The 25,689-nt window shown below is 39.9% G+C and overlaps 1 protein-coding gene across 7 annotated transcripts in view; it reads right to left on the bottom strand.

Annotated features, from left to right (window-relative positions):
* Positions 1-25,689, bottom strand: part of OSBPL3 (oxysterol binding protein-like 3) — a 171,109-nt gene that overhangs the window by 48,002 nt on the left and 97,418 nt on the right. For 3 of the 7 annotated variants that reach the window (XR_001137321.1, XM_012640724.1, XM_012640730.1), the window contains exons 3-12: positions 25,044-25,160; positions 24,823-24,888; positions 23,853-23,966; positions 20,251-20,418; positions 19,528-19,651; positions 17,650-17,753; positions 17,353-17,445; positions 16,118-16,274; positions 7,235-7,365; positions 4,116-4,223 (exon numbers count right to left, since the gene is read on the bottom strand). Coding sequence is in view for 6 of the 7 variants with exons in the window: in XM_012640724.1 (XP_012496178.1) it covers positions 4,116-4,223; positions 7,235-7,365; positions 16,118-16,274; positions 17,353-17,445; positions 17,650-17,753; positions 19,528-19,651; positions 20,251-20,418; positions 23,853-23,966; positions 24,823-24,888; positions 25,044-25,160 (1,182 nt within the window). In the remaining variant the exon portion in view is untranslated. The remainder of the gene's footprint in view (positions 1-4,115; positions 4,224-7,234; positions 7,366-16,117; positions 16,275-17,352; positions 17,446-17,649; positions 17,754-19,527; positions 19,652-20,250; positions 20,419-23,852; positions 23,967-24,822; positions 24,889-25,043; positions 25,161-25,689) is intronic. The other 4 variants (XM_012640725.1, XM_012640726.1, XM_012640729.1 and 1 more) reach the window with 4 other exon arrangements.

The following is a 25,689-nucleotide window of genomic DNA, read 5'->3' on the forward strand; positions in this document are numbered from 1 at the left end:
AGGACAGGAAAAGAAGGAAGAAGGATTATGATTCAACGTTAGAAACTTCTTTTAAAAATGTATATAAACACACATCCCTTGTCTATTACTTCCCTAATATGTATTCAAAATAAAAAATATTGAAAAATATAAATAAAATGACTTCAAGTCCCATCGCCTAGATGTGGTTCCTATTAACCTGTTGGTGTATCTTTTTTGCATTAAAATATTTGTGTATAGATTTTAATTTGAAAAATTAGGATTGAACTGTACCTAGTCTATATATCATCTGCTATATTCACTTAACATTATATTGTGAATATTCTCCCAGACCATTAAAATTCTTTAAGACAATGAACTTTAATCGATAGATATTACATGTGTGTATGATAGGGTAACAATTCCCTATACTGGAAATTAAGGGTGTTTCCAAATCTGCAAAGATGGTTTGAGCATGTTTGTAAGTATGTCTTCACTTTATCTCTATATTAAGGACACTGAATACCGTAATTTATAAAAATGTTTATGCTAATCTAATTACTTTAATTTTCATTAGGCTGAGCATTTTTTCCTTTTTAAAAAACAAGCTGTAGAGATGTTAATATCGGGAGAGGCTGCAGGGTACATGGGACCTTCCTCTGTATGTCTTTGTAGTTTCCTGTGAATTTGTATTGTGAAATAAAAACTAAAAAACAAACAAACAAAAACCCCCGCAACAATCTGTATTTGGGTTTGTTTGTTTGGTTGTTTTTTTTCTTTTTTTTCAGTGAGTTATATCCTTTTTCCATTTCCTTATTGAGGTCTTAAGTTACTTGATATTATTTGTTTATTGTTTACATATTAAAAACATTATCATTGATTTAGCATTATCTAAGTCTGTCATTTGCACTGAAAATATTTTTCCCAGTTTATTATTTGCCTTCTAATTTCCTTATATACCGTTTTTTTCCTAAAAAAATATAGTCAAATCTACTCATCATTCCTTTTGCAATTTTTTCTATTGCCCCCCCAATCCTCCCTACTCTAGCAGTTTGATAAATATTTAAATCAATATTTTTCAGTTTGAAGTTGTATATTTAACTCAAATTCACTGGTGATTCACTTTAGCATGAAATGGAAAGATTTAAAGTTCTTTCTAAATTGCTTTGAGCTGCACCAACCTAATTTATTCAATAAGCCATTTCTTTCCCATTGGTTTTTGATGCCTTTTCCACCCATATATTTATCTCTGGCTTGGTATATCTATCCTCACTATACAGCAGTGTGATGCTATTGAGAAAACAAGTATTTTGGCCTCATTAGATGTTAAATCTCAGCTCTGTCTCTTACGAGCTGTGTGTCTGAGGGAAGTTATTTAACCTCTCTGGGCTTCAGTTTCCTTGTCTCTAAAATGAAACTGCCGCCACCTACCTCATGGAGCAATGGTTGGGACTCTGAGATAATGCATTCAAATGCACATGGGACATAGTAAAGAGGTAGGCACTTAAAAGAAGTGCCCTTTTTCTCTTTCAGATTTTTCTTTACAGTTCCTGCCTTTCTTAGTCTCTTAAATGGATTTTAGATGTAGTAGGATGTTACCTCCAAAAGTCACTTGGCTTTTCACTTGGAATCTAAAACAATATAAATAATCTAAAAACTAATAACTGATCATATTAAATCTTCATATTCAGGAATATAAAGCAGGAGGATTTTCTGACAGCAAAGGGAGGATTTTTGAATTCAAGTAGCCAGGTTCAACACCAAAGACAAGTAATTTGTGCAGCTAAAGAAAAGCTAACAGAGTAAGTGAAGAAAGTTGTGGTCCTAAAAACAGAGCACCTTGGGCTGACCCCACCATCGGGGACTGTCATGTCCCAATGGAGTATTGGTGGTGCCTCGGAGCTACCTAAAAAAAATAAACTGAGCACCTCTTATATATTCCTGGATAGAGTTGGAACGCATTCTACTAAGTGAAGTATCCCAAGAATGGAAAAACAAGCACCACATGTACTCACCATCAAATTAGTATTAACTGATCAACACATAAGTGTACATATAAGAATAACATCTATTGGATGTCGGGAAGGGAGGAGGGGGAGGGGAGCAGGAAGGGATGGGTATTTGCATACACAAAGAGTGCAATGTGCACCATCCAAGGGATGGACGCACTTGAAACTCAGACTTGGGGGGGAGGGGGGGAGGCAAGGGCAGCATATGTAACCGAAACATCTGTACCCCCATAATATGCTGAAATAAAAAAAAAAATAAATAAATAAATAAATAAATAAACAAACTGGAGTCAAGTTTTCAGTCTGGGAGGCCATTTCCACGTGCTCTCCTTATTTCCTGAATGCAACAATAGCTTTTTCCTTGTTAGGAAAGTTAGCCTGAGTCGCTCAGTGAAAGAAAGGATAAACTGCGGGAAACAGAAAGTCTCTCAGAGAGGAAATAGATAAATGAGACAAATGTACCATCGATTGAGACTCATGAAGGTGGTCTTAGAAGGTGTGAGTTTGAGGGATATTACTGCCACCCCTCAAGGACAGCTTATAGCATTTATGCTTTCAGGTATGTCATTTTCAAGATCACTTTAAAAATATGCATTTTACACATATAGTATAAATATATATGCATTTTAAAAGACTTGTAATTTTGGTTTCCTTTCCAAAACACAAACAGTTCCAGTTATACATGCTGAGCATAAAGTCATAAAAGCATAAATGAAGCTTATCTATTTAATGTGTTAAATAGATAAATGTAATTTATGTAACAAAACTACTTAAAAAGTCAGTACTGCATGGAAACATGCACAAAACTCTGGAGAATGCCATGGTGCTTTGCAGCAAACAACCCTCAATGACGGATGCTCAGGACAATGACTGGGCTCTGCTTTTAGCAAATATGCAGATTCAAGAGACCCACCCAGGCCTAAAATTAAGGCCGCCATAAGTAATGTTCAGGTGCTCAATCCTACAAGTGACAGTTTACATCTGGGCTAAACTAACTGAAAAGTAATCTCTTGGGATAGTGCATCTGCAGAGAAATTTCACACTGAACCACTATCGTGTGATGCGGAAGTAATAAGAGGCTTGCGAGCCTCTGCAGAGGGGGGCGACTCTCATCGGATGAGATGGTCCCACGTCCACGTGTGGCCTAGTTTGCACTTCAAGGGGCCTCGCCGTCTATGTACTGACTGACGTCAGGGTCAACTCTCCTCAATACCCCACACCACAGCCTCCTAGGAGTGAAAGTGCTGTGTGAGGGTTTGTTTTCTTTGAGGACAGGAAAAGAAGGAAGAAGGATTATGATTCAACGTTAGAAACTTCTTTTAAAAATGTATATAAACACACATCCCTTGTCTATTACTTCCCTTATTTTTTATTTTAAATGTACTCAGTCTCATAAATTTGTTAATAAAAAATTTAACACATCTGAGGCAGGCATATACATAAAAAATATAACTAAACGTTTTTACCTTCACTACTCTTTCCTACTAATTTTTTGAGTATTGTATTTTTTGAGCACTTGTATTTTTCTGAAATTTCTCATTTCAAACATATTCAAAGACTATTTTGGATAAACATCCCACATCTTCAGAAAAGACCTTTTTATGAACCAAGATACTTCAATTGTAATGCAATTATTTTTTCCCCTCAAAGTGTACAGCTGTGTTCTATAAAATAAATAAATAAAAAAAAAACCAGTAAGGGGGAAAAGGGAGCAGCTGAAAAGAAAGAGTAGAGTGGTTCTTACGGAGGGAGCAAAGGAAGCCGGCAAGGAAGAGGGACGCTGCAGGTCAGAGGAACATAGGTTTCTTCCGGAATTAACAGGAGAAAATGTCTGTCTCTCTATAGCTCCCACTCTAGTAACACCTAGTGAAAGGGGTGATACTTAGGAGGGAAATGGGGTGAAGAAATGCAAAAGGAAGAAGATTTCTGGGGGAAAAGCAGTTTAAAAGTACAGTTAGCAGCATACTCTCAAGAAAGCTTCTGCGACCCCAGCCCCCACAGCCGCTGTGGCCAGCACGCAGGGGAGGCGGGCGGAGATGTACACACCACTCATGAGGGCGAAGCAGGGAGGCCGTGCAACTGGACAGAGGGTGTCATGGGAGGGGGGTGACGGTCAAGGAGATGTTACCAGACAAGAAACCTACCCACCTCTGCCAGATCGTCCCCCGACTTGGCGACAGCGGGGGCGTCGAGGAGCAGAGACTCGGCATGGATTCTGCGTAAGCGTTCTTTAAGATCTGTGTTTTGTGCTAGGGCCTGAAACATGTTAAAAATAGTGGGGCTCCGTTAACAAATGGATGTTTCAGAAAAGCACAGCAGTGGGCCCAGCAGGAAGGATCTCTAAGAGCCTGATAAACGTCTCAGTGATGGAGCCCTGAGAGGGCACTTTCTGGACTTTTTCCTTGAATGCTCTGCAACAGGACACCTGGTTCTGAGATGCCTGGGAGACAGCAAATAGGAAACCTGGAAATGATGCTCCTTCTCTAGGCTCATTTCCAGACAGGGAAGGGGGGTTAGTGAGGGCAACAGAGAGGGAAGTCACGGACACTGTCAGTGACTAGGGTTTCCACAGCATCTCTGCCTTCTTCCCAGCTGTCTGCAGTCTCTTTGGCCAACTCCCTTCTTCCTTCAAGGAAGAGAGAGTCCCAGCTTCTCTCATCCTTGAAAAAGATGCTGCTCCCGCCCCTTATGTCTGAGCACATTTCAATGTTATTTAGTTATCATACCCACTGAATAAGATCTTAGGAAGTGTGCTGAGAAGTAGGACTTTGTCAAAGATTAATTCTACTCTTTTCAAATATAGGTATTGATTATTTTATTCATTCTTTAGGACTATGGCAATTTATTTAAAAAAATAAATAAATCTCACTTACCTGCATAAGGGCTTAAGGCCCACGGCCCTGGAAATGGGTTAATGCGAGAGGTGAGCAAATATGAGACCACCCAGACCTCTTTTCTATTCCCCTGGGAAGGTCCCATTCCCCATCTCACCCTCTCAGTTAGCAGGGAACTGGCTCAAAGGTAAAGGAAAATGTTTCCTTCACGCCAATATTCGTGTGCACTTCAAACCACCTGCTCTCCTATGCTCTGTCTGTGGAAGGGGACAAATTCTCTGGACAAATTCTGCCCAGACACTACCACAATCAGCTCCACAGTGCTTGCACACAGATCCAGCCCGTCTGTCTGTCTTCCTGCCTGTCTTCCAGGAAGCTCTGAGCTGTCCCCATCCATCAGGGCCTGCAGGGCCGACCTGCTGAGAGCACAGAAGAATGTGGCGCTGTCTAATCCACCGGCTCGATCTCTCATAGGGATTCTGGCTTTATTTTTCAGTAGCCACAGCGTGTATGGGTTATTTGAAAATCCTCAAGAACCATTTAAGAAACATTGCACTAGAACTAAAATCACTCAACCATGCATAACAATCTCTCTGGAGCACTCACTTTATTCTGGCCAATACATTGCTGAGACGGTGGCTAGAATCTTCGTAAAGCCTAAAAATGTGTTAACTCAGTAGTTTCTCTTTCCTTTGCAAGCCACAAGCAGAAGAAAGAAACATACTAAGACTGCACAGATGACACCGACATATCCATTCTGATAGCTCTGATATGATTCTAAAAATTGTATATTTAAAAATCATGAATCCAAGCCAAAAAAAGAAAGAAAAGATCATTCTGTTTTATCTGAAGTTTCCAAAATCACAAACATGGGTGAGAGTATAAATTCCTTAGTGAAGGTGAGAGCAACCTTGGCCTAGGATAGCATGGCAAATGTGTCTCAGTGGCCGTACAGGCAGATTAACAAGAGGAGAACAGACCTCCAGCAGGGCAAAGGCAGGGAGAGTAAGGCCATGGGGAGACAGACTTTTAGGAGCCCATCAGAGATACCTTCTAAATGCATTAAAAGCCAACCTACAAATGCTTTGTACCACTAAAAAACTTAAAAAAAGGAAAAGAAAGAACCACTTTGCTTCTCTCACACCAAAGAAGCACCCAGTGTGTGGCCAGCCAGCCACTAGGATCCAAAAGCAGATGTTTCTATCTCTGACCTTAAGATGACATCCAGACTCTTCTTTACGCATGGGGTTAGCCAACGTTATTTTTAATTTCTTTCAAAGACAGCATACTTGGAATGGTCCACAAGTGAATATTCCTTAAATATTCTATAACAGCTATATGTGCTACTGGTAAAAGATTTTATCGTTAACATTAAACCAAGAACATTGCTTTTCTCAGCAACATGATGACTAGAAAATACAAACGGACATTTCCTAGTTCATTCAATGACCGCATTGGCTTCTGGTAACAAGATCCTAAAATTCGCCCTTTCCCCTACCTGACCCAAAATAGAAAATTCAGTATTGCTTCAGGTGGGGATTTCCTATGTGCACACACGCTTTCTCTTTTTAAAGTAGGAATTTCAAAGCAAAAAGAACAAATAAGTATGCTATTTCACAAGTTTTCTAGCCTCTTGACAGACACAGGGTAGAAAGCCAGACAACTTCAGCTACTCAAATAGGGTTAGGACAAAGCGCTTCAATGGAGCCCCGCTATTCCGAGGAATAAACTGAAACTGATGAAAAAGGAATGAGTGACAGTATGGCATACTAAAAACATTTGAGGTCTTGACGGTGATTTTTCTGTTGTTATGAAGGTACAATGATTGCCTGACAGACACTCCTGTACGACTCATCTCTTTGCGCCGCGGGGTTGGGGGGAGCTAAACGTTTTGTACCATCTAACCAAATAAAATAACTTGCATGTCTTTGAAAGAGCAGTAAATGGGATCAGTGCTTTGCAACAGAGAAGATAAGAGTGTGAATTGGAAATTTTGCTCTGCCACCTGTCATTTGGAAAAATCAGTCTAAGCTTATTGTGTCTTGGGGCCATAAAACCTCCTCCAAACTGTCAGATTCTGTAAGCATTAACAAACAAGTGTCTGTAAGACACACACACACACAGAAACATACAAGTTTTAGAGACACAGAAAAATTAAGATAAATTGGAGGAAACCAAACTTAAAGAATCTAACATTTAGTAAAACATCAGCTACTAAGATTTGGGGTAGGCCAAGTTTTGGTATTTCAAATAAGAAGATCTGATGAAAGATTCGAATATAATTTGAGTAATTTGTTTGGTTTTCTCCTGAATGTTCAACACAGACCACGACAATGATGAATTTTCAACACAACCGTAGAAGTAAAAAATACAAAAAATTCATGAGCCTGGACACAGTTTCAGGCATTTCCATGACACAGACATGTAACTTACGGATGACAGGGCATGCTTCAGACCAATGACCTGAGTAGAAGGGGAGGAGGAGGTATCCTGTTCCATCAGCTGCCTCAGTTTCTCTCTCTCCGTTGACATGATATTAAAAGCTGACCTTAAAGTGAAGTAAACTACAGAGATATAATCATTACAAAAAGGAATAAAGGAAGAGGCACAATTAAAAATGAAATACAGAAAAATTAATTTCTTATAAACAAATTTAGCAAAGTAATAGCCCCAAATATGTTGAGTGCAGCAAATGTACACAATACCTTGACTGTTAAAATAAAACACACTGGCAAAGTACAAGATCAAGAGTGCGCCCTAAGTAAACTGAGGACTCTGGGTGATGATAATATGTCAGTGTAGGTACATAGATTGTAACAGATGCACCACCCTGGTGTCGGATGCCAACAGTGCGACAGGCTGTGCCTACATGGGGGCAGGGAGTTTACGGGAAGTCTCTGTACTTTTCTGCTCAATTTTGCTGTGGACCTAAAACTGCTCGAAAAGATAAAGTCTATAAAAGTTAGCACACATACACACACATTTGCCAATTCTAAGGTTTGGTGTTTCAAATAAGCAGATCTGATGAAAGGTTAGAATAAAATTTGAATAATTTATAATTTGAATATATATTCAAATTAAAATATATATAATTTGAATGGGATTTGAATAATTTATCCACTTTAACATCTCATGATTTTATGACTTATCATCAAGATATTTTGACACTTGGACAGTGCTTCTGGGTTTTCAATGATCAGATTTTAGTTTTGTTTGTATCCCCAAAGACTGGAAATGATTAAGAACAAAGCTTATTGGTTATAAGGGAGAAAATGCAGCAGAAAAACTAGCCAGCACCTTAACCAGGTGATCAAAATTCATTACAAGTGAGAGAGGCAGGTGGGCTGTGCACCTCTGGGTATGATACCCAGAAAAAGACACATCTTCTTTGTTGTATGCCAGCCAGGGATCAGCAATCTGAATTTGATCATGAGGAAACATCAGACAACCCCAAAATGAGGAATATTTATTTTTTTTAAATTGGTCTGTGTCCTCACAAGTATCAATTTTATAAAAGAGATAGAAAGGCTGAGGAACTGTCATGCTAAAGAGGCATGACAATGAAATGCAGTGATGATCATGGACCAGATCCTGTATTCAAGGGGAAAAATGGTATAAAAGGACATTATTGGGATAATTGACATTTGAATATGGAAGGTAGAATAGATAAAAATATTAATAGTTTCAATGCTACATTTCCTGAATATGATTACTGTAGTTATGTAACAGACTATCCCTATTTCTGTATACTAATGTATAAAGCCACAAAGAACGACATGATGTATGAATTCTACTCTCAGATGTTTCAGAAAAATGAAAGCATGTGAGAGTGTGTGTGTGTGTGTGTGTGTGTGTGTGTGTAAACGGAGACAAAATAAATGTGGCAAAATATTAAAAATGGTGTGTCTGGGTAAAGGACATACAGGAGTTCTTTGTATTATTCTTGCCACTTTTCTGTAAGTCTGAAATTATTTCAGAATAAGGTGTAGCCTCCCCTCTTCCTTCCTAGTCCTTCCACCTGCAAGACCCGGAAGCCCCCACCACTAGTCCTGGCATTCGGCTTCTCTGTTCGCTTTAGTGAGAGTTCAGATACAGGGAGAGCTTAGCACTATTGGGCCTCCAATGCCTCAACTGAAGTTTTAAAAACCAGTAACGTATATAGCAAAAATTCATCAGGTTTTGAGCACATAATGTACAAGTTACCTCCTAGGGATGAGGAAACTGTCATCTAAATTATTGATCATGGATATGGCATTTGAATATTATCTTTCCAATCTCCTTTATTGTATTTTGCTTGAGAAGGGCAGGAAGAAGGGAGAGACTGAGATATATGTCTTCTCAAATGACCTGGCACATTATTAAATTCCACAGGGTTGCGTTTTTAGAGGTACTGTTATTCAAGAGTGGCCTATTTAGTAACACAGAAACTAAATAGGCATTATTGACTTACCTCCTTCATTTAACAGCAAGGATAACTGAACCTGTCATTGCTGATCTTGTCTGAGGCTGTGGCATTTAGTGATGGACTTAGAGCATCTTCACAAAGTCACAGAACAATAAGCAGTCTCTTTACATACACACACACACACACACACACTATGGTGCTGTTTCTGCCAGCAGAAGACAGAAGTCAATCGGCACTAATTTTCTAACAAAGCCTATAAAACATACTTAGCTCCCTGATTTTAAAAATGCAAATGATATAAATAAGGGCAGCACAAGAGTGACCAACAGTTTGGGCTCCACCATCAGCCCTGGACTTTTCCCTGCTCCACAACCTTGCACAAGTATATCACGTGCCTGAATCCCAGTCTCCTCATTTGTAAATGGCGATAATGACAGCATTTACTTTGCAAGATTGTTATGAGGATTGAACAAGATAATGCAGGTAAAGCATTTAACTCAATGCATGGTTTGTAATAAATAAGAAATATTACTGCAATAATAATAGTGATGATGGTGACAATGAAAGAGACACATGAGGATGAAAGTGATAATGGCTGCAGTCTTTTGAAATATGGGTAGCAGTTGCAGTAGGATGCTTTAGTCTCTTGCCAGGACAATGCTTGTAAATCTGCACCTGGGGTAGAGGGACTGGCCAGAATGTATTGAGCCGTAGACGAGCAGGCTCGGGAGGAGAGCACCAAGCCACGCAGTTACTCACTGTTTTGTGTCCTATTATTAATAGACAGGCACCTCCCCGCCCCCTCACATACACAGGGTACCCAAGACCATCTCTGTGGGTCCCTGGAGATCTACCTCTTCATGTCACGTTTATTGCTCAAAATAAAATAAACGTGGCACTCAGCTGGCTGCCACATTCCCAAATCAATTCTTCTGGCTTCCACATGACCTGCAGGTAGGCAAGGCTTTCCACCAGTCTAGAAGATTCCTATCTAAATTTTAAAAATTGGCAGACTATACACTATTTGTATATTCAAAATGTATAGCTGATGAGATTGTGGTGGGCATAATCTAAGCAGAAGGAAACACACAGTCATTATATTTCATTGTAAGGTGTAAAATGCTTCCCAAATCATCTGACAAAGGGGTTTGGAAGACCAGATCCCCACGCCATAAATTTCTTAAATGGCTATTAAGGCCCACTCAGAGGACACTAAAACAGTCATTCACAGCCACCTAATGATCCAGCACACACAACAGCGATTAAGAGGCTGCTTATGGCAGACACATTAGTATCAATTGTTAAAGACACAGACTGCAAAAGTCAGGAACATGCTCTGTGACAAGAATGTTTTCTTACTTATTTCTAAGATGATTCTAAGCTTATCTGAGACAAATAAAAAGCTTAAAAAAATAGAAGATCCAAATGAATGTATGACATCTATGGATGCCTGATGATAAAAAAAGACACATAGAAAGTCTTAGATGCCCAGAGCTACAGAGAACCTCAAAGGTCACCAAAGCCACCCACCCCACAGCACAACCAACTCCTCCCCATCTGTAGCTTCCTTGCCAAGTGCTCTTTCAGCCCATGCTTGTCTGAGCGCTATCTCCCAAAGCGGTACATTCTGCCCTGGGACTTAGAAAGTCCTCCCTGTTCTAAGATAACATTTGTCTCAGTATCCCCTCATTGTTAAACAGGAGCACTTCCTCTTTTGTGGGGCACTGAAACATGGGAAGACAATTATGGCATCTCTGTTTACTCATCTCCTTCCCAGACTGTCATTAGCAATTTCTCAGAGCCCCCAGCTGGACTAAGAGAGTGGACACAGGTTGAACTTGTAACTATAAGAAGCCTTAAGGTGTATCCACAGAATGGAACATAATAAGCAGCATACAGTTGACTCTTGGTGGTCACTACTTTTGTTTCTACAGGCTTCCATGCTGTTCTTTTAGGTAGGGTGATGAGACTATCATAGATGGGATGTTTGGATAGTGAACACTTATACTGAAGGATAACGGTACTCAACGTGTCCAAGCTGTACTTAATATGCCCCTTCTTTAGTGGTTTTCAGCTCAGGACAGAGTAAGACCTTGAGGAATGTAGTTATGAATGCCATGGGCACTGCCCCTACAGAAGCCGTGTGGTACAGGGGAAAGAAACCCTGTCGCGAGGCAAGCCTGAACTTAAATCCTCCCTCTGCCACTCAGCTGCCATTCAGATTTTGCACAAATCCTATTTCCACATCTGTATCTGTGGATAACATCCACATCTCAGGAGGGCTTTGAAGAATGAGAAGACATGCAATCATAGAGCACCCAACGCACAGGGGAAATACTTTCCTTTCCTTCTTCTTAATGGAAACCACATTTTAGGTAAACTTTCTTTAAAATGTTAAAATCCCTAAAATATCTGGGATAATTTAATCTTCTATAATCTGCTTCCTCTAAGTTTCAAACCTCACAAGATGTCCAAGGTTTTATAATATTTTCTAACACTTATTTCATCCATATTGATTTAGACACATTAAGTAAGTTTTACTAAATTGTCCTATTTATTTACTGATAATTTAATTGCTTGACACACTTCTGCTGAATACTAATTTAGGAATAATAGATAATCTGGCTTATCTTTAGGTCATATATATCTTTTAGCTTTTAATCTATGAAAGAGGTATTATCATAACATACTTGGCTTTTTATTCGATGTTTCCATAAACACAAAATGGTTCAGAAAATGAACACTCAACAGTTACCACTCAATGTAGGGAAAGAACCCAGGAACAAAAGAAGAAGTTACTATAGTTTAATTTTGTTCTTCTTTTAGCTTTTACGTTTGTAAGTTAGGAAAAGCATCCCCCAAAACTCATTTGTTTCCCTCTAAGGCAGAACATGAATATCCACCTCCATTGGGAGCACCTGGCCTGGCCCCACCGTATTCCTGGCTTTCCCACCCCTAAATCTGTTCACCAAGTATGGTCATTTCTGTTTCTGCTGCTAACAGAACACTCTCTCATGGAACCTTCTTATAACAATATGGATCATTTCTATTCAGGACAAAACAATTAATCATAGAAGATAATTATGGAATTTGAGAGGCAAAAGTCAGGACAACTACTTTAGGATATTTAACAAATGAGGCAACTGAGGACCAGAGAGGTTAATCCGTGAAGTCTACATCACACAGCCAGTCAGTAACAGAGGAGGCCTACTCAGCCAGTATAGAGGGTTAGCTCCAAAAAAGACTTATTATTTACATTGTTTCCTGAAGCATGTTTTTCAGGAATTTTATTTAGTTCCTGGATGTTGACAGCTGTTGGGGATTGGGGAAAGGCGAGCTTTTCAAATAATATTAAAAATCACTGAGTTAAACAAAGCTATCAAGTTTATTTGCTGCAGGACTTCTCAGGGCTGTTACTATTTAATGTTTCCTGTGTAAATTCAAAGGGTATCATTGTCAGCAGTGTTTTCCAAACATTTTCAATCATGAAATTCTTGTTTCGGTTTTTAAAACATTTTATGGGTAAAGTGTTCCACAAAATACATTTTGAGAAATATAAAAGCTAATACATGCAACAAAAATTACTTAAGACTTTTAGACTTTATACAGTTCATTGTCTGTTTGCTTATATGTGTGTCGACATACACACAAAGCCAGAAACATGAGCCAGTGAGAAGTAGTTCAATGACATACCATAAAAATCAAATTCATAGCCTATAATACATAAGAACTTTTAAAACTAGGATGGGTATATAGTCTGGCCTACCATTTGATCTACAAAACCAGGAGAATTCCGATGCATTTAACAAGTTGAAGGTCACACAGATTACGTTACATCAGTGGAATTCTTGCCTTTAGTTCAGCTGCTTCAGAATTACAGTCAATAGAATAGTGACACAGTCAAGAAGGTACAATATACACTGCCAGTAACAAAACAGGCTTACACAGGAAGAAAGGTCAAGGTGCTTCAAGTCTGAATGTATGGAAGTGAGAAAGCATGCGAGGTCACAGGCTTAGGGCAAACCTGAGTGCTGCCTTTATTCCTTGAGGCCCCTGAATTATGCAGCCTGTGTAAAAGAGACTCCCCGAACAAGGAAAAGGAAGATCTTTCTGTCTCTGCAAGTGTGCTTTAAAACCACAGGAATGAAACAAGCTCGTTAGGCTGCCCGTGGAATTCGCTGGCAGTAAGCACACGGGGCTCAGGCTGTTGTTGAATAAGCATACCTGGCCCTTTCTCGAGTACAAACCTTGGCCTAGGCCAGGCACGTGGTGGCTCTGCAGCCAGCAGGTTTTTACAAAGCCTGAAAAACGAAACATCGGCCCAGGCCCATTATAGGTTTTCAACAAGGTGGAAGCCTCTGCAGGAGGACTGGATCAGTGGACCCACTGAATATGGCAGCCTCTGTCCTGCCTCTGTCCCTTCAATGAAGGGAAAATTCAGGCATTTCCTTTTTGCAGGGAGGTGTTATCTTCTCGTTTTTAAAAAGACAGTTCATGTTATTAAAAAATAATGGTGTTTTATAGAAATCTCCTCCCACAAAACCTAAAATGCCCTAATTAAAACAGATTCTTTTAATACTAGAGAATGGCCAGGGGAGTGTCTGAAGAGCGTTTAAAGGGTGGGCCAGGTAACTCTTCCCATTTTACAGATGGATTGTTCGACAGTAGTGCAAAACACTGACAAAATTCTAACGGTAACTAGGACAAGAGTTTGAGGTAGCAATCTGTAAAGAGGATGAAATGGTTCCTGATAATGAACTTTATAACTAACATGTTTTATATTTGTAGAGTAAGGGAAGAGAGAGCCAAAGGAAGCTGCAATATGAGGACAGGAAAATATGGGGCTGGGAGGCATGAGAAGGAACATCTCTCCTCCCACTTCAAGCACTGTCCTCCCCCTGAACATTTTTAAATCTATTTTCTCTTTAAGAAAAATAATCACTATATAAAAATTTAAAAAAAGATAAACAGAAAGAAGATAATAAGTACTTATAACTCCAGCCTCCATCACTGAAACATTAGTGTATATCCTAGACTTTTTAGTACACCTATATATGCCCAAAATATATTTCCTTTTTTCAAAAAAAATGGGATCACTCCTATACGTTGTTTTGTAATCTTCTATTTTTACTCAATGATATGTTGTGGACATCTTCCTATGTCTATAAATAATAACCCTGGACACCTCATCTGTCAGGGCAGTGAAACACCAGGTAAGGAATTTGGAGTCTGGGGCCAAGCAGGTTAGGGTTCAAGTCTCAGGTTGGCTGTTTTGTAGCCATGTGACTCTCAGGAAGTTCTTTAGCATCACTAAGGCTTAGATTTCTCATCTCTCCAACAGAGATCACGAAAATACCTACTCCACAATAATTAAATGAAACAATGCGTGTAAAGTACTTAGCAAACACCTGACATGACAGTTAATGTGCTCAATCTACGTGCTCCATAATTATATTGCATTTTTTTAAAAAAATCCAATCCCCTATTATTGGGCATTTAGGTTATTTCTAATTTTTTAAAACTTTTTATTTTCAAATTGCTATAGGCTTACAGGAAGTTGCAAAAACAGTATAGAGAAGTCTCACGTGCCCCACATCCAGTGTTTCCCAGTGGTCACATCTTACACAATTATTGTACAATGTGAAAGCCAGGAAATTGACATTAGTATAATCTACAGATCTTATTCAGATTTCACCAGATTTTTATATGCACTAATTTATTTATGTGGGTGTGGGTAAAAGTCAATGCAATTTTATCACATGTGCAGATTTATGTAACCAGCACCACAATCAGGATACAGAACTTTCCATCACCACGAAGATCCCCTGTGCATGCTCCTTTATAATCACGCCCAGACTCCTCCCCTTTACTTCTTCCCTCTTCCTAACCTCCAATAACCACTAATTTCTTCTCCATCTCTAATTATAACATTTCAAAAGTGTTATATAAATAGAACCATATGCTATGTCACCTTTTGAGATTGGCTATTTTCATTTAGCTTAATGTCCTTGAAATCCATCCAAGTTGCTGTGTGTATAACAATAGCTTGTTCGTTTTTATTGCTGTAGTATTCCATTGTATGGATGTACGACATTTTGTTTAACCATTCATCTGTTGAAAAACATTTGAGTTTGTTTCCAGTCTTTGGCTAATACAAATAAACTTGCTCTGAACATTTGTGTATATATTTTTGTGTGGACATAAATTTTCATGTGTCTGGTATAAATGCCCAGGAATACAAGTATTGAGTTGTATGGTAAGTATTAATATATGTTTAGTTTTATATAACAAACTATTTTCCAGAGTGGCTGTACCATTTCACATGGCCACCAGCAATGTATGAGATTAAGTTTCTATGCGTCCTCACCTGCATTTGATACTGTATTTTCATTTCAGCTGTTCTCACAGGTGTGTAGTGATAGCTCATCATGGCTTTAATTTGCATTTCCCTAATGGCTAATAATGCTGAATACCTATTTCTAATTTTTAATGTGATAAACAATGCTATAGTGGATATCTTTATTTGGATACATTTTAAGTTAATTAATTCCAAACGAATTCTTCAAAGTGGATTTTGTGGATGGGCGGATTTAAAAAAATATTTGGAACATAATGTCATACTGCCCTCCAGAAAAGTACAATTTACACTCCCAACAGCATCATATGATTAGCTCAGCTTTTGAAGTATACGTAACATTCTTACTGTCTCTCTCAAGGACTTAAAACAAAACTTCATGCCAAGACACTCTCCATTACCAGAGAAATAAAATAAAATAAAAATTAGGTTCCCCCAAATCTTAATAGAGTAGAAAATGAACCAACTAAGCATACCCTCTCCAAGGACATCCCATATTCAGACATGCATTTCACATTTTCATCAAACACATTAGGAAAAAAGAAAACTCATTTACCTTTATGGGCAATATGACACAGATCTTCTTGCATTTTAGAAAACTCTGATGAGGTTTCAGAGCCGTCAGAATAATTTTTCTCTTCTCCAAAATCTAGTGTTGACAAATTAGGATTGGAGGAGTGTAGTCTTACTGGGCCAGAAAAAGGTTTAGGGACCTAAAGTGACATCAAAGGGAGATATTTCTTTTCAGATGCTCAGAATATTTACTTGGTTCTAAGATTGGAACATACTAAGAGAGAAAGATTTTATAGGCAAGTCTTCCTACCAAGTGATAACTTACAAGAAAAATAAACGAAAACTCAGGAAAACTTCACAGCAACTTGCATCCTGTGAACTAAAAATGGGTGAGAAATCACATCTTCTTTTGAAAATGATAGAAGCATTAAAGCTATAGGTTGAAAATGACAACTAAAGCCGCCAGGCTTTCTCATTTATACTCAATTCCTTCCTCCTGGCAATAACCATCCAGTATCCAGGTTGTTAACAGTGGATAGGGATAAAATGCTTCGCTTTTTTTTGCACCTGGGGCTTCTACAAAACAAAGGAGCTTTGTTTATACATGGAACATTTTTTACTTTAAAAGTATTTAAATTCAACCCATAAAGTGTTTTGAACTAAAGATGTACAGGAGTATATCATATCTTTTATTCAAAAGCTTGGGATTTATTTTGATTCTAACAAAGTTGCAATTTAATATGCAACAGCTAAGCTGTTAATCTTGGCCTGTGGCTTAGCTGTGCATTAAGAAAGACAGCTCCTAGTGTGACACAGTGAACCTCCGATGGGGGATTGGGAGTTTGGAGATAAGAGGCAAAAGAGAATCTGCACAATATCCTGTGTCCAGAAAGTCAGGAGCGACAAATCCATTGAGCATCAGCAGAGAAGGTAGGTCAGAGCACATGGCAACAGCAGTCACAATACAAGGCACGCACCCAAGCAGGGAAGAGGACAGGCGGGCTAAACATTAAAGAAGGAGAAACCAAAAGTCCCTGTGACCTCATGCCATTTTTCCCTTAGAAAACATTCTCTCCCCTGCCCAACTACCCATTACATGTTTATTCTAGTATCCAGAGAATCTAAGTGATTGAATTCTTCTCTCTGCAGGGGGCATGGGAAAGACCAACTACAGAATATTTACTTGTCTCTTCTCATTGAGTCAAAGTAGCCCCCAGCACACAGCGTGTAGAGCAGGGCCTATGAAGAAACCAATGTGTTGGGGGAAGCCATGGTTACCTGCAGCGTTCCTTTAGCATCTTTGCCAATAGCTCTGGACCGCCACCTCCTGTGTGATCTTTTTTCCTTTTTGGGACTTTCAAAAGCTCCACCCTTTGTTTCAAAACAGGAAAGAGAGCACAGACAGTAAGGTCCACCAAACCAATAGGGATAAATGCATAGCAAAGTGACCACCTCCATCCCCTTGGATTTGGCTGAAGCAACCGACCAGACAACATTCCACTGTTAGTCAAAGGCTTGGGGAGGAGAAAGGAAAGAAGACGGTCAGAATGCAGACAGAATTGGGGTCTGGCTAACCTGGATGGCGTTGATAGCTGGTGCCGAGTATGTCCGATGCAGGACGTCCATGCTTTGCAGGAGCTGGCTCATTTCCACAAGATAGGCATGGCAGTGTGCCAGGTCTGGGGGGAGAGAGGAGAGTGCTCACAATCCTCCACTGGCAAGTGGGATCGCTATGCTGGTGCCAGCTACTTTTCTCATTTATCTGTATTCGATTTTTCATCTGTAAGCGAAGGAAGTTTTATTTCCTTTTTTACAGGAAAGGCTACAGACTGTAGTGATTTAGGGCATGGATCTTGAAAACCAGGCTGCCGCAGTTTGAATCCACTTAATGAACTGTGACTCGTGGGAAGATTACAGAACTTCTCTGCGCCTCAGTTTCCTTATCTGAAAAATGGGGGTAATGACACACCTAGCTCACAGGATCGTTGTAAGAGTTGACTGAGTCGATATTTGCATAGTGCTTAGAAGAGTGCCTAGCACATGGTAAGAACTAAATAAATCAGCCATCATCATCATCATCATCATCATCATCGACATTTCTAATCCTGCAACAATAGGCTGCCACTCTCTGTCTGTAAGGACCCAATACACATCAAATGGATAAAACTAAAATTAAGGTTGTGCTGGTCTCTAAGGATAACTTTGTCAATCACAGACCTGCATCAGGACCACAATGAGACTCTGCAGATGGACCTAAGAGGACATAAGAAGACTCTCAGACCAGATCCTAGTCCTAACACAAAAGATAGTCCACAATTTGCTATTCCCTAGATGCCAATAGATGTTTCTGCTGAGGAATAAAGGCTCAAATGCCCTAGGATAGTGGCTCTCAAACTTTATCATTGGAATCACGTGGAGACCTTGTTAAATTGCAGCTCGTTGGGCTCTACCCCTAGGTTCTGATTCAATACTCCTGGGTTAAGACTGAGAATTTGCATTTCTAATAAGTCGCCAGGCAGATGCTGCTGGTCCATAGACAACACTTCAGGGAACACTTTGACAAGATGTCACTCGCTAAAGCTCACGAGTGATATTTATTAGAAAGGCAAAGCCTACATGGCCCCAGGGTTAATAATATCTGTATTCCATAAGAGAAAATGCAATTTTCAAGGCTACCACCTGGCATCTTTCTCTAGTGGTTCTCAATTGTGGCTACACTTTTAAATCAACTGGAGAAATTTTTTAAACTACATATGCCCAAATCCCATCCCCAGACAATTAAATCAGATTATTCCCAATCCCACCTGGGATATTTTCATTTTTTAGCTCCCTGGGTGAGTCTCAGCTGATTAAGGTTGAGAACGCTAAGCTTTCTTATGGCAGGAGTGCTCAACCCTGGCTCCTTGTCAAAATCACCTGGAGAATTTTGGAAAATTAGTGACTCCAGGCTCCACTCCAGCCCAATTTAAAGAGATTCTTTGGGAGAGAGGCCTGAGCATGGGTATTCCTGCATCATACAAGCCCTGTGGGTGGCTCTCACGTGCAGCCAGGGTAGAGAAGACCTACACGTGGGCTCTCCATCTGGCCACTCCCTCACCTTGAGGACACTGATTTTCAACCTTGGATGTGCATCATAGTCATTTGGGGCACTTAAAAAAATCGAGAGCCAAGCAGACCCCACCCCTGATTGTGATTTACAGCCCATGTGGAAACCAGACATCAGTACTCAAGGAATAGAAAAGGAGACCTGTCTGCAAACACAGCCAGGTGAAGACGTAAAGCTCTGCAAGGACAGTGTCTTTGTTGACAATGAGTGTAACCTTAATATGAAAAATATGGGCGGAAATATGGATAGGAGAAGGAGAAGGACACGAATGCATCTGAGATGTGACACCAAACCAGCATCACTTGGGAACCATGACAGAAAGGAGCAGACGCTTTAAGTCACTGTACCTTTTGAGCATTTTTCCATGTCCTCTGAAGACTGTAACCATAATGGAACTCGTGTCTCACCACCACAAGAAAATGATAAATTGCTTCCAGTTTGAAATGAATTCTGTTTTGATATACTGCTACGCTGTTCCACAGACAACAAAAGCGCATTATAAATGAAAACAGAGCCCAGCGGGGACACTTTAGGGTCAAGGTTAACAGAGTTGGTTAGTCACTAATGGACACCATCTGCCTGTGACGAGCAAGAAGCTTCTAGCAAAGCACTAAGGCCCCTGGCTGTCACCCCAGCTTGGCCATATTATACTATGAGCCGTTGGATAGAAGTCCTTATTTTCTTTTGTCAAATAACAATAATACCAAAATAATGATATAAATGTCTGGAAATATTTTGCAATCCCGCCATACACACACCTACTGTAGTTTACGATCAGATGAGGAAACCACAGTCAAACTGGTTAAGAGAAAGCTAGTGCATTCAGGGATATTAAGTTCCTCCTTATGTGCTATTCTTCAGTCACTGTCCCCTGATGAATAGATGCTCATCTAGTAATAGATGGCCCTGGTTCCGACTCACGGGGCAAACAGACTCATTAAATATCAGCCCAGGCTGACCCTGCGCCTCCCCACAAACCTTGCCTTCCTCAGTCTCAGCTCCCGAGATGGGACATCCCCACAAAAGCCACTCCCTTCTTTCAGATTCATTATTGGCGAACCACTTGTTACCTTCCTACTGGAAATGGCGTCAAACACTGAAGATGCAGAGTCTGTGACGCTGGACCCTGAGAAAAAGTGATTAACTTCGCGTGGAAACATGGCGATTTCATTCTGACGATACATTCTGTGGTGACGGAGTTTCGATACCCACTCATCAAAGACTTCTTCTGATTTCACCTAAAATGTGTTAAGTTGGGAGAATGAAAGAAGAGAGTCACTCGCTGGAAGGAACCATTATTCATCAAACTGAGGTCACTCCTGACATCTTCTTTTCAAGTTGGCACATATAGAAATAGCCTCATACTGGCTCAGTTTACAAGCGCATGGTCTATAGGAACAAGTTTGAGGAGGAAATGCAGAGTAAAAATGATCTTCGTAAAGCATATATTTAGGCTTTCTATGAAAGAGTCCAATTGTTACGCTATTTTTAAGAAAGCAAAACAGTGCCAGTTATATTAAACAACAGATGAACTGAAAGTTATATTTATCTGTCCCTAAAGCATTTCCAAGTTCTTTAATCCCAGCTTCTCTTATCCCTACTGAAAATATGACCACCATTTTTCTTTTTAAACTCTTGTATAATTCAGACATTTCAGATCAATCTTCTCTGAACTAGAATGAATTAGTGAATTCTTCCTAAAATATTTAACCTTGCTCATTTTCTTTGACAAAGAATACACGGCAGAGTATATGCTAATGAATGTGAAGGTTATTTAAAAGAACATTTCTCGTCTCAGAAATGGAAAAAAAATCCGATAAAGCATTATACAGCAATATTATTTTGTTCAACTTTTATTGTTATCATACTCACATTTAGCCATTCCTTTCATAGATGAATGACTATCAATTTCTAATTTCCTGGAAGAATAATGTTTGTAACTAGTAATTTTTATTAGAAAATATTTCAAATGTTCAGAAAAATACCAAAAAGTATGTAACAAACACATACCACAGATATTTCTTAAAAGTCAGTAATTTTGCATATGTATGAGAGGATTTTAATATTTTCAAAGTGAAAAATGGGGAGGGGGGACGAAGAAGGAGGGGACGGGTATATGCATACACAAAGAGTGCAATGCGCACCACCTGAAGGATGGACATATTTGAAACTCGGACTTAGGGCAGAGGGGAAGGGCAACATATGTAACCTAAACATCTGTACCCCCATAATATGCTGAAATAAAAAAAAAATGAAAAATGATAGATACCTATATATTAGGACACAGAGACTTAGGAAGCTGCAATTTAAAATAACTCAAAAGGATACATGGTGGATTGACTTCTAAGATGAAAAATCCAGGTTAATCCTATGAAAACCTTTACTAATGCCACAGCTGAGAGCTAGGATATGCAAATAAATGTCAGCAGCATCATTCATTGAGGAACTGTTAGGCCACCTTTGTGTTGATTAGTAGGAGTACCTACAAGATGGAAAACCCCTACAGGTGCTATTTAACGTGTCATTTACAGGAAGAAGAAGTACAAACAGACTTAACATCTCTTTGTCCACCTCAAATTACGTTCTGGAAATGTATTTCATTTCCCAGATGTGATTAAGAGGAATTTTACAGGAATCCTGTGTCATCTTTTGCACTAATCTATTCTCAGAGGCCCTTAAAAGTCAGTGCCCAAGCACTCGTCTTGACTCATTTTTTTATTACTTAAACAAGGTAGAAGAATAAAAACACTTTATTAAATAACTGACCAGGGTTCTGTTCTGGCCCCTCAAGTAGTTCTAGGGTCATAGGTGGACAGTCACTTAACCTCTCTGCTGCCCAGATCTCTCATCTATAAAGAGAATGGGACCAAGCAGCTCACATAAAAAACCTCCTGACTCTGAGGCTAAACTAGAGTCCTCAACTAACTACACTTACCAACACTAACCGTCACAGCTGATGTTCAAAAGAATGAACAAGAAACCAAACAGAACTTAAAGCAAATCACACGGAAAAATACTAAACTGTGTTTATCATGATGCTAGCATTCAGTATATTTTAAAGTATTCTAACTCTCTAAAAATCAGGAATTAATAATTACTTTTATTCTGTTAATACAACGGTGGATGAACAAGAACTTATTATTTCCTGACCACGTCAAAACGTAGAACTAAGAGTCATTGGAAGCGTATGGAGAAATAACCTAAACTATTCTAATGGAGACTGACATTGAAACAGGAGTTGTAGGGGGTAGGCGAGTAGTATTTTTTCTTAAATTTTTCTTTTAAGATTATAGGTTCTTCCCTCCTTTACTTAATACTAGTCATTTAAACCAGGGGTGATTTTATCCCCCCAGGGTGCACCGGAGACATTTTAGTTGTCACAACGGGAGGAGGATGCTATTGCATCTAGTGAGAAGACAGAGGCCAGGGACACTGCTCACCATGCTACCATGCACAGGACAGCTCCCCACAACAGAGTCACCCGGTCCACAATGGCAACAGTGCCGAGGTTGAAAAGCCCTGCTTTATACAATTAACTGCACCCAGAAGTACAGTTAAGCTAGGAAACAGTAAGGTTTGACTGTCCTGCCTATTCAACCAGCTACCTGTGAGTGTTAGACCTGTATTGCTCAACATCCACACACGTGCCATGGAGAGGACAGGGACACATTAGGACATGGAGCTCACGATCTCACACTTATTTTCCTAACTTTCAGCTCCTGTTCCCAATATGGCAAGTAATTTGCCCACGTAAGAAAAGAATCTTAGCATTTTCTCAATTAATTCCTAACATTCAGGTACCACCTACGAATCACATACAATAACTAAACTTCTTGAACTTACTGTGGGCCAGGAATTGTGCCAAGTTTTCTACATGTATCCCGACAAGATGAGCACTATAATAATTTTCATTTTGTTTTAGGTGAGAAAACTGAGACTTTCAGAGATCAGGTAATTTGCCAAAGTCCAATGGCTAATAAGTAGCCATGGCAACATTTGAACCAGATCTAGATCTCATGCTTCATGCTTTTAACTATCTGTACCACTTATGGCAGGGAGAACAAAAGAGGGTAAACAGCTTTGAGAGGTACTAGTTGGAGACCCACACCTTAGGGAAGAAATTCCTGATATTTCACTGTAATATGGGAATTTTAATGGAATCTCTATAAAATTAGCCGAAGTTTTAAGACAGGGCTCCAGCGATTAAACGTTATATTATATTTCAGGGAACATAACTTAATCTATGGTGAATGGTTCTTCACTAAAGATGTTATTGCCTCTTCTGTGCCAATCATTAGTCTGAAGTTAAAGAAAAAGAAGAAAAAGAAAAAAGAAAAAAAGATGTTGCTGCCTGGTTGGGGGGTGGTTTGGAAAAGTGAAGATTTTTTTGTTATTGACTGTTGTCGCAATCACTGGGGAGAGGGGTGGTAATTCGCAGATGAGGGGACGAGGATGCTAAACCTTCAAGCAGTGTGAGAGACAGTCCTGCACTCCTGCCCAACAAAGACCTGTCCCATCCAAATATCAATACCATCTGTTAGAAGCAGAGACACTTTGGCAATGAAGATCTTCTACATGCTGGCTGAAGACCCAAAAGTCGTCGCCAGTAGTGTAACAACTGGCAATCCCTTCCCAGCACCCACAAACTCTGCACAGCTGGAAGCAGTCTCACCTTCAGATGGTAGATGTGCTCCTCGGTGTCGAGATCTATGCATTTCGATGACTTCTTTACAGACATCACTGAGAGCCCAACGTCAATGCAGCCATGCAGCTTCTCCCTCTCTATCTGCAGAGGCACAAAGAGGGCCACTCGAGCACCACGATGTTAAAAGTAACATCCTATCCTTGACACAGTCCTCCTCCACCCTCACCTTATCAAGCACTTAGTGTGAACCAGTATTAAGGCCTGTGCATGCATCATCTTCTTTAATCACTGGGGCAAGAAGCATTCTCCGTGTTTCACAGAGGAGGACACTGAGGTACCAGGGGTTAAGTAACAAGCAATTTACACAGCCAGTGGGGTGGGTAGCAGGAAAGCAAATCCCACGGTTGACTCCCATGGCAATGAATTTACCTGTTGACTGCACTGTCTCCCACTGAATTAGTTTCATTTAGAAGTGATTAAAAGGAGAAGTACGGGCAAGAGGCTAAGGCAAGCTAGGCGAGGAGGCAAGGAGGAGAGAAGGAGCCCCACACAGGGCAGGACCGATGGTGATCAGAGCCCTCACAGGCTGACTGCCTAGTGTTAACTAGAAGAGGACCTTCTCCTTCCCCCAGGGCCTTCACCAACACTCAGTCACTGTAAGAGTGGGAGGGACACTCACCCTGTGTATTTTTGTTCCTTTTTTCCAGCTGTGAGGATGCCTCCTCCCACCCAGGGAACTGCTCAGGCACAACTCCAAGACCAGAACAGACCTTCCGATACCCAGTGGGGTGTTAGAGGAGCCCCTGCACCTTTCCCAGGTGGGGCAACTGAGCCTACCTAGACCCCAGAGCTAAGAGCAGGCACCTCTGTTCCCCCTGGAGAGACTATGACCCTCCATGGTTTCTAGATTGGAGAGGTGTAATCAACTGTCACAATCTCATCCCTGAGCTGACAACAATTACCCCTTCCAAATTCTTCAACAGCACGTTGTACTCACAAGAAGACTTACATCGGTTTGGCTCTTGGCATATTTCAAGATTCCTTTGTCCAGATAGAAGAATCTCTGTGGGGAAGAAAGTACCAGTCATTAGAACATTCCATTTAAATGACCTTGGTCTCAAATTTCAACTTCAAATTAAATATAAGTGCCTGGGAACCAGGTGCTTAGCGAAGTTAGTACGGGTGCAAGTAAAGGCAGGGCCAAGGCAAATGCCTTACCTTGTGCCAGCCTTTTAAGGGCCATTTCCTCTTTTTCAGCAAAAATCCTTTCTGAACTGGTGGCTCCTGGGTATAATTCATGTCCCCCCTCAGTCCTTCCACCACTTCCCAGCTGTCCTGTTCCAACAAAAGAGTTCATGTTAAACGTTTACCTTTGAAAAAAATAATAATGTTAAGAAGCACTTCATCCTATCACTAAATCCATCCAGGATGGTGAGTTGGTTGGGTTTGTTGGGGAGAAGAAATTCAAATTTAATTTCCATATAATCCCTGGACTTTATAGATTTAAAGCTATAATTCAGTGGCATCAAATTTTTTTTTTATTTTTTTATTTTTTAAAAGCTCTCTTTTAGAAGGGAATGTTTTTCTCTCTTTTGGTGTTTGAAACTTGACAACCAGTGCTTAAAGGTAAAGATTTTACCATAAGTTCCATAAGTTCTATTTTTGTTCACTTTGATATCATCATGCGCTACCGTTCACTCACCGCTAAGCTTCGGTCTGAAATTTAACCAAAAGCCACAGACATCAGGATGGAAGCTGTGTGTGTGTGTGTGTGTGCATGTGTGTGTGTTTGTGTGTGTGTTGGGGGGGTTAAGAATTGGCTGAAAAGTATGAGGCTAGATGCAAGTTAGTAAACATGACAACT

The sequence above is a fragment of the Propithecus coquereli genome, unplaced genomic scaffold, assembly GCF_000956105.1.
Source record: "Propithecus coquereli isolate 6110/MARCELLA unplaced genomic scaffold, Pcoq_1.0 Scaffold156, whole genome shotgun sequence".
Taxonomy (NCBI): domain Eukaryota; kingdom Metazoa; phylum Chordata; class Mammalia; order Primates; family Indriidae; genus Propithecus; species Propithecus coquereli.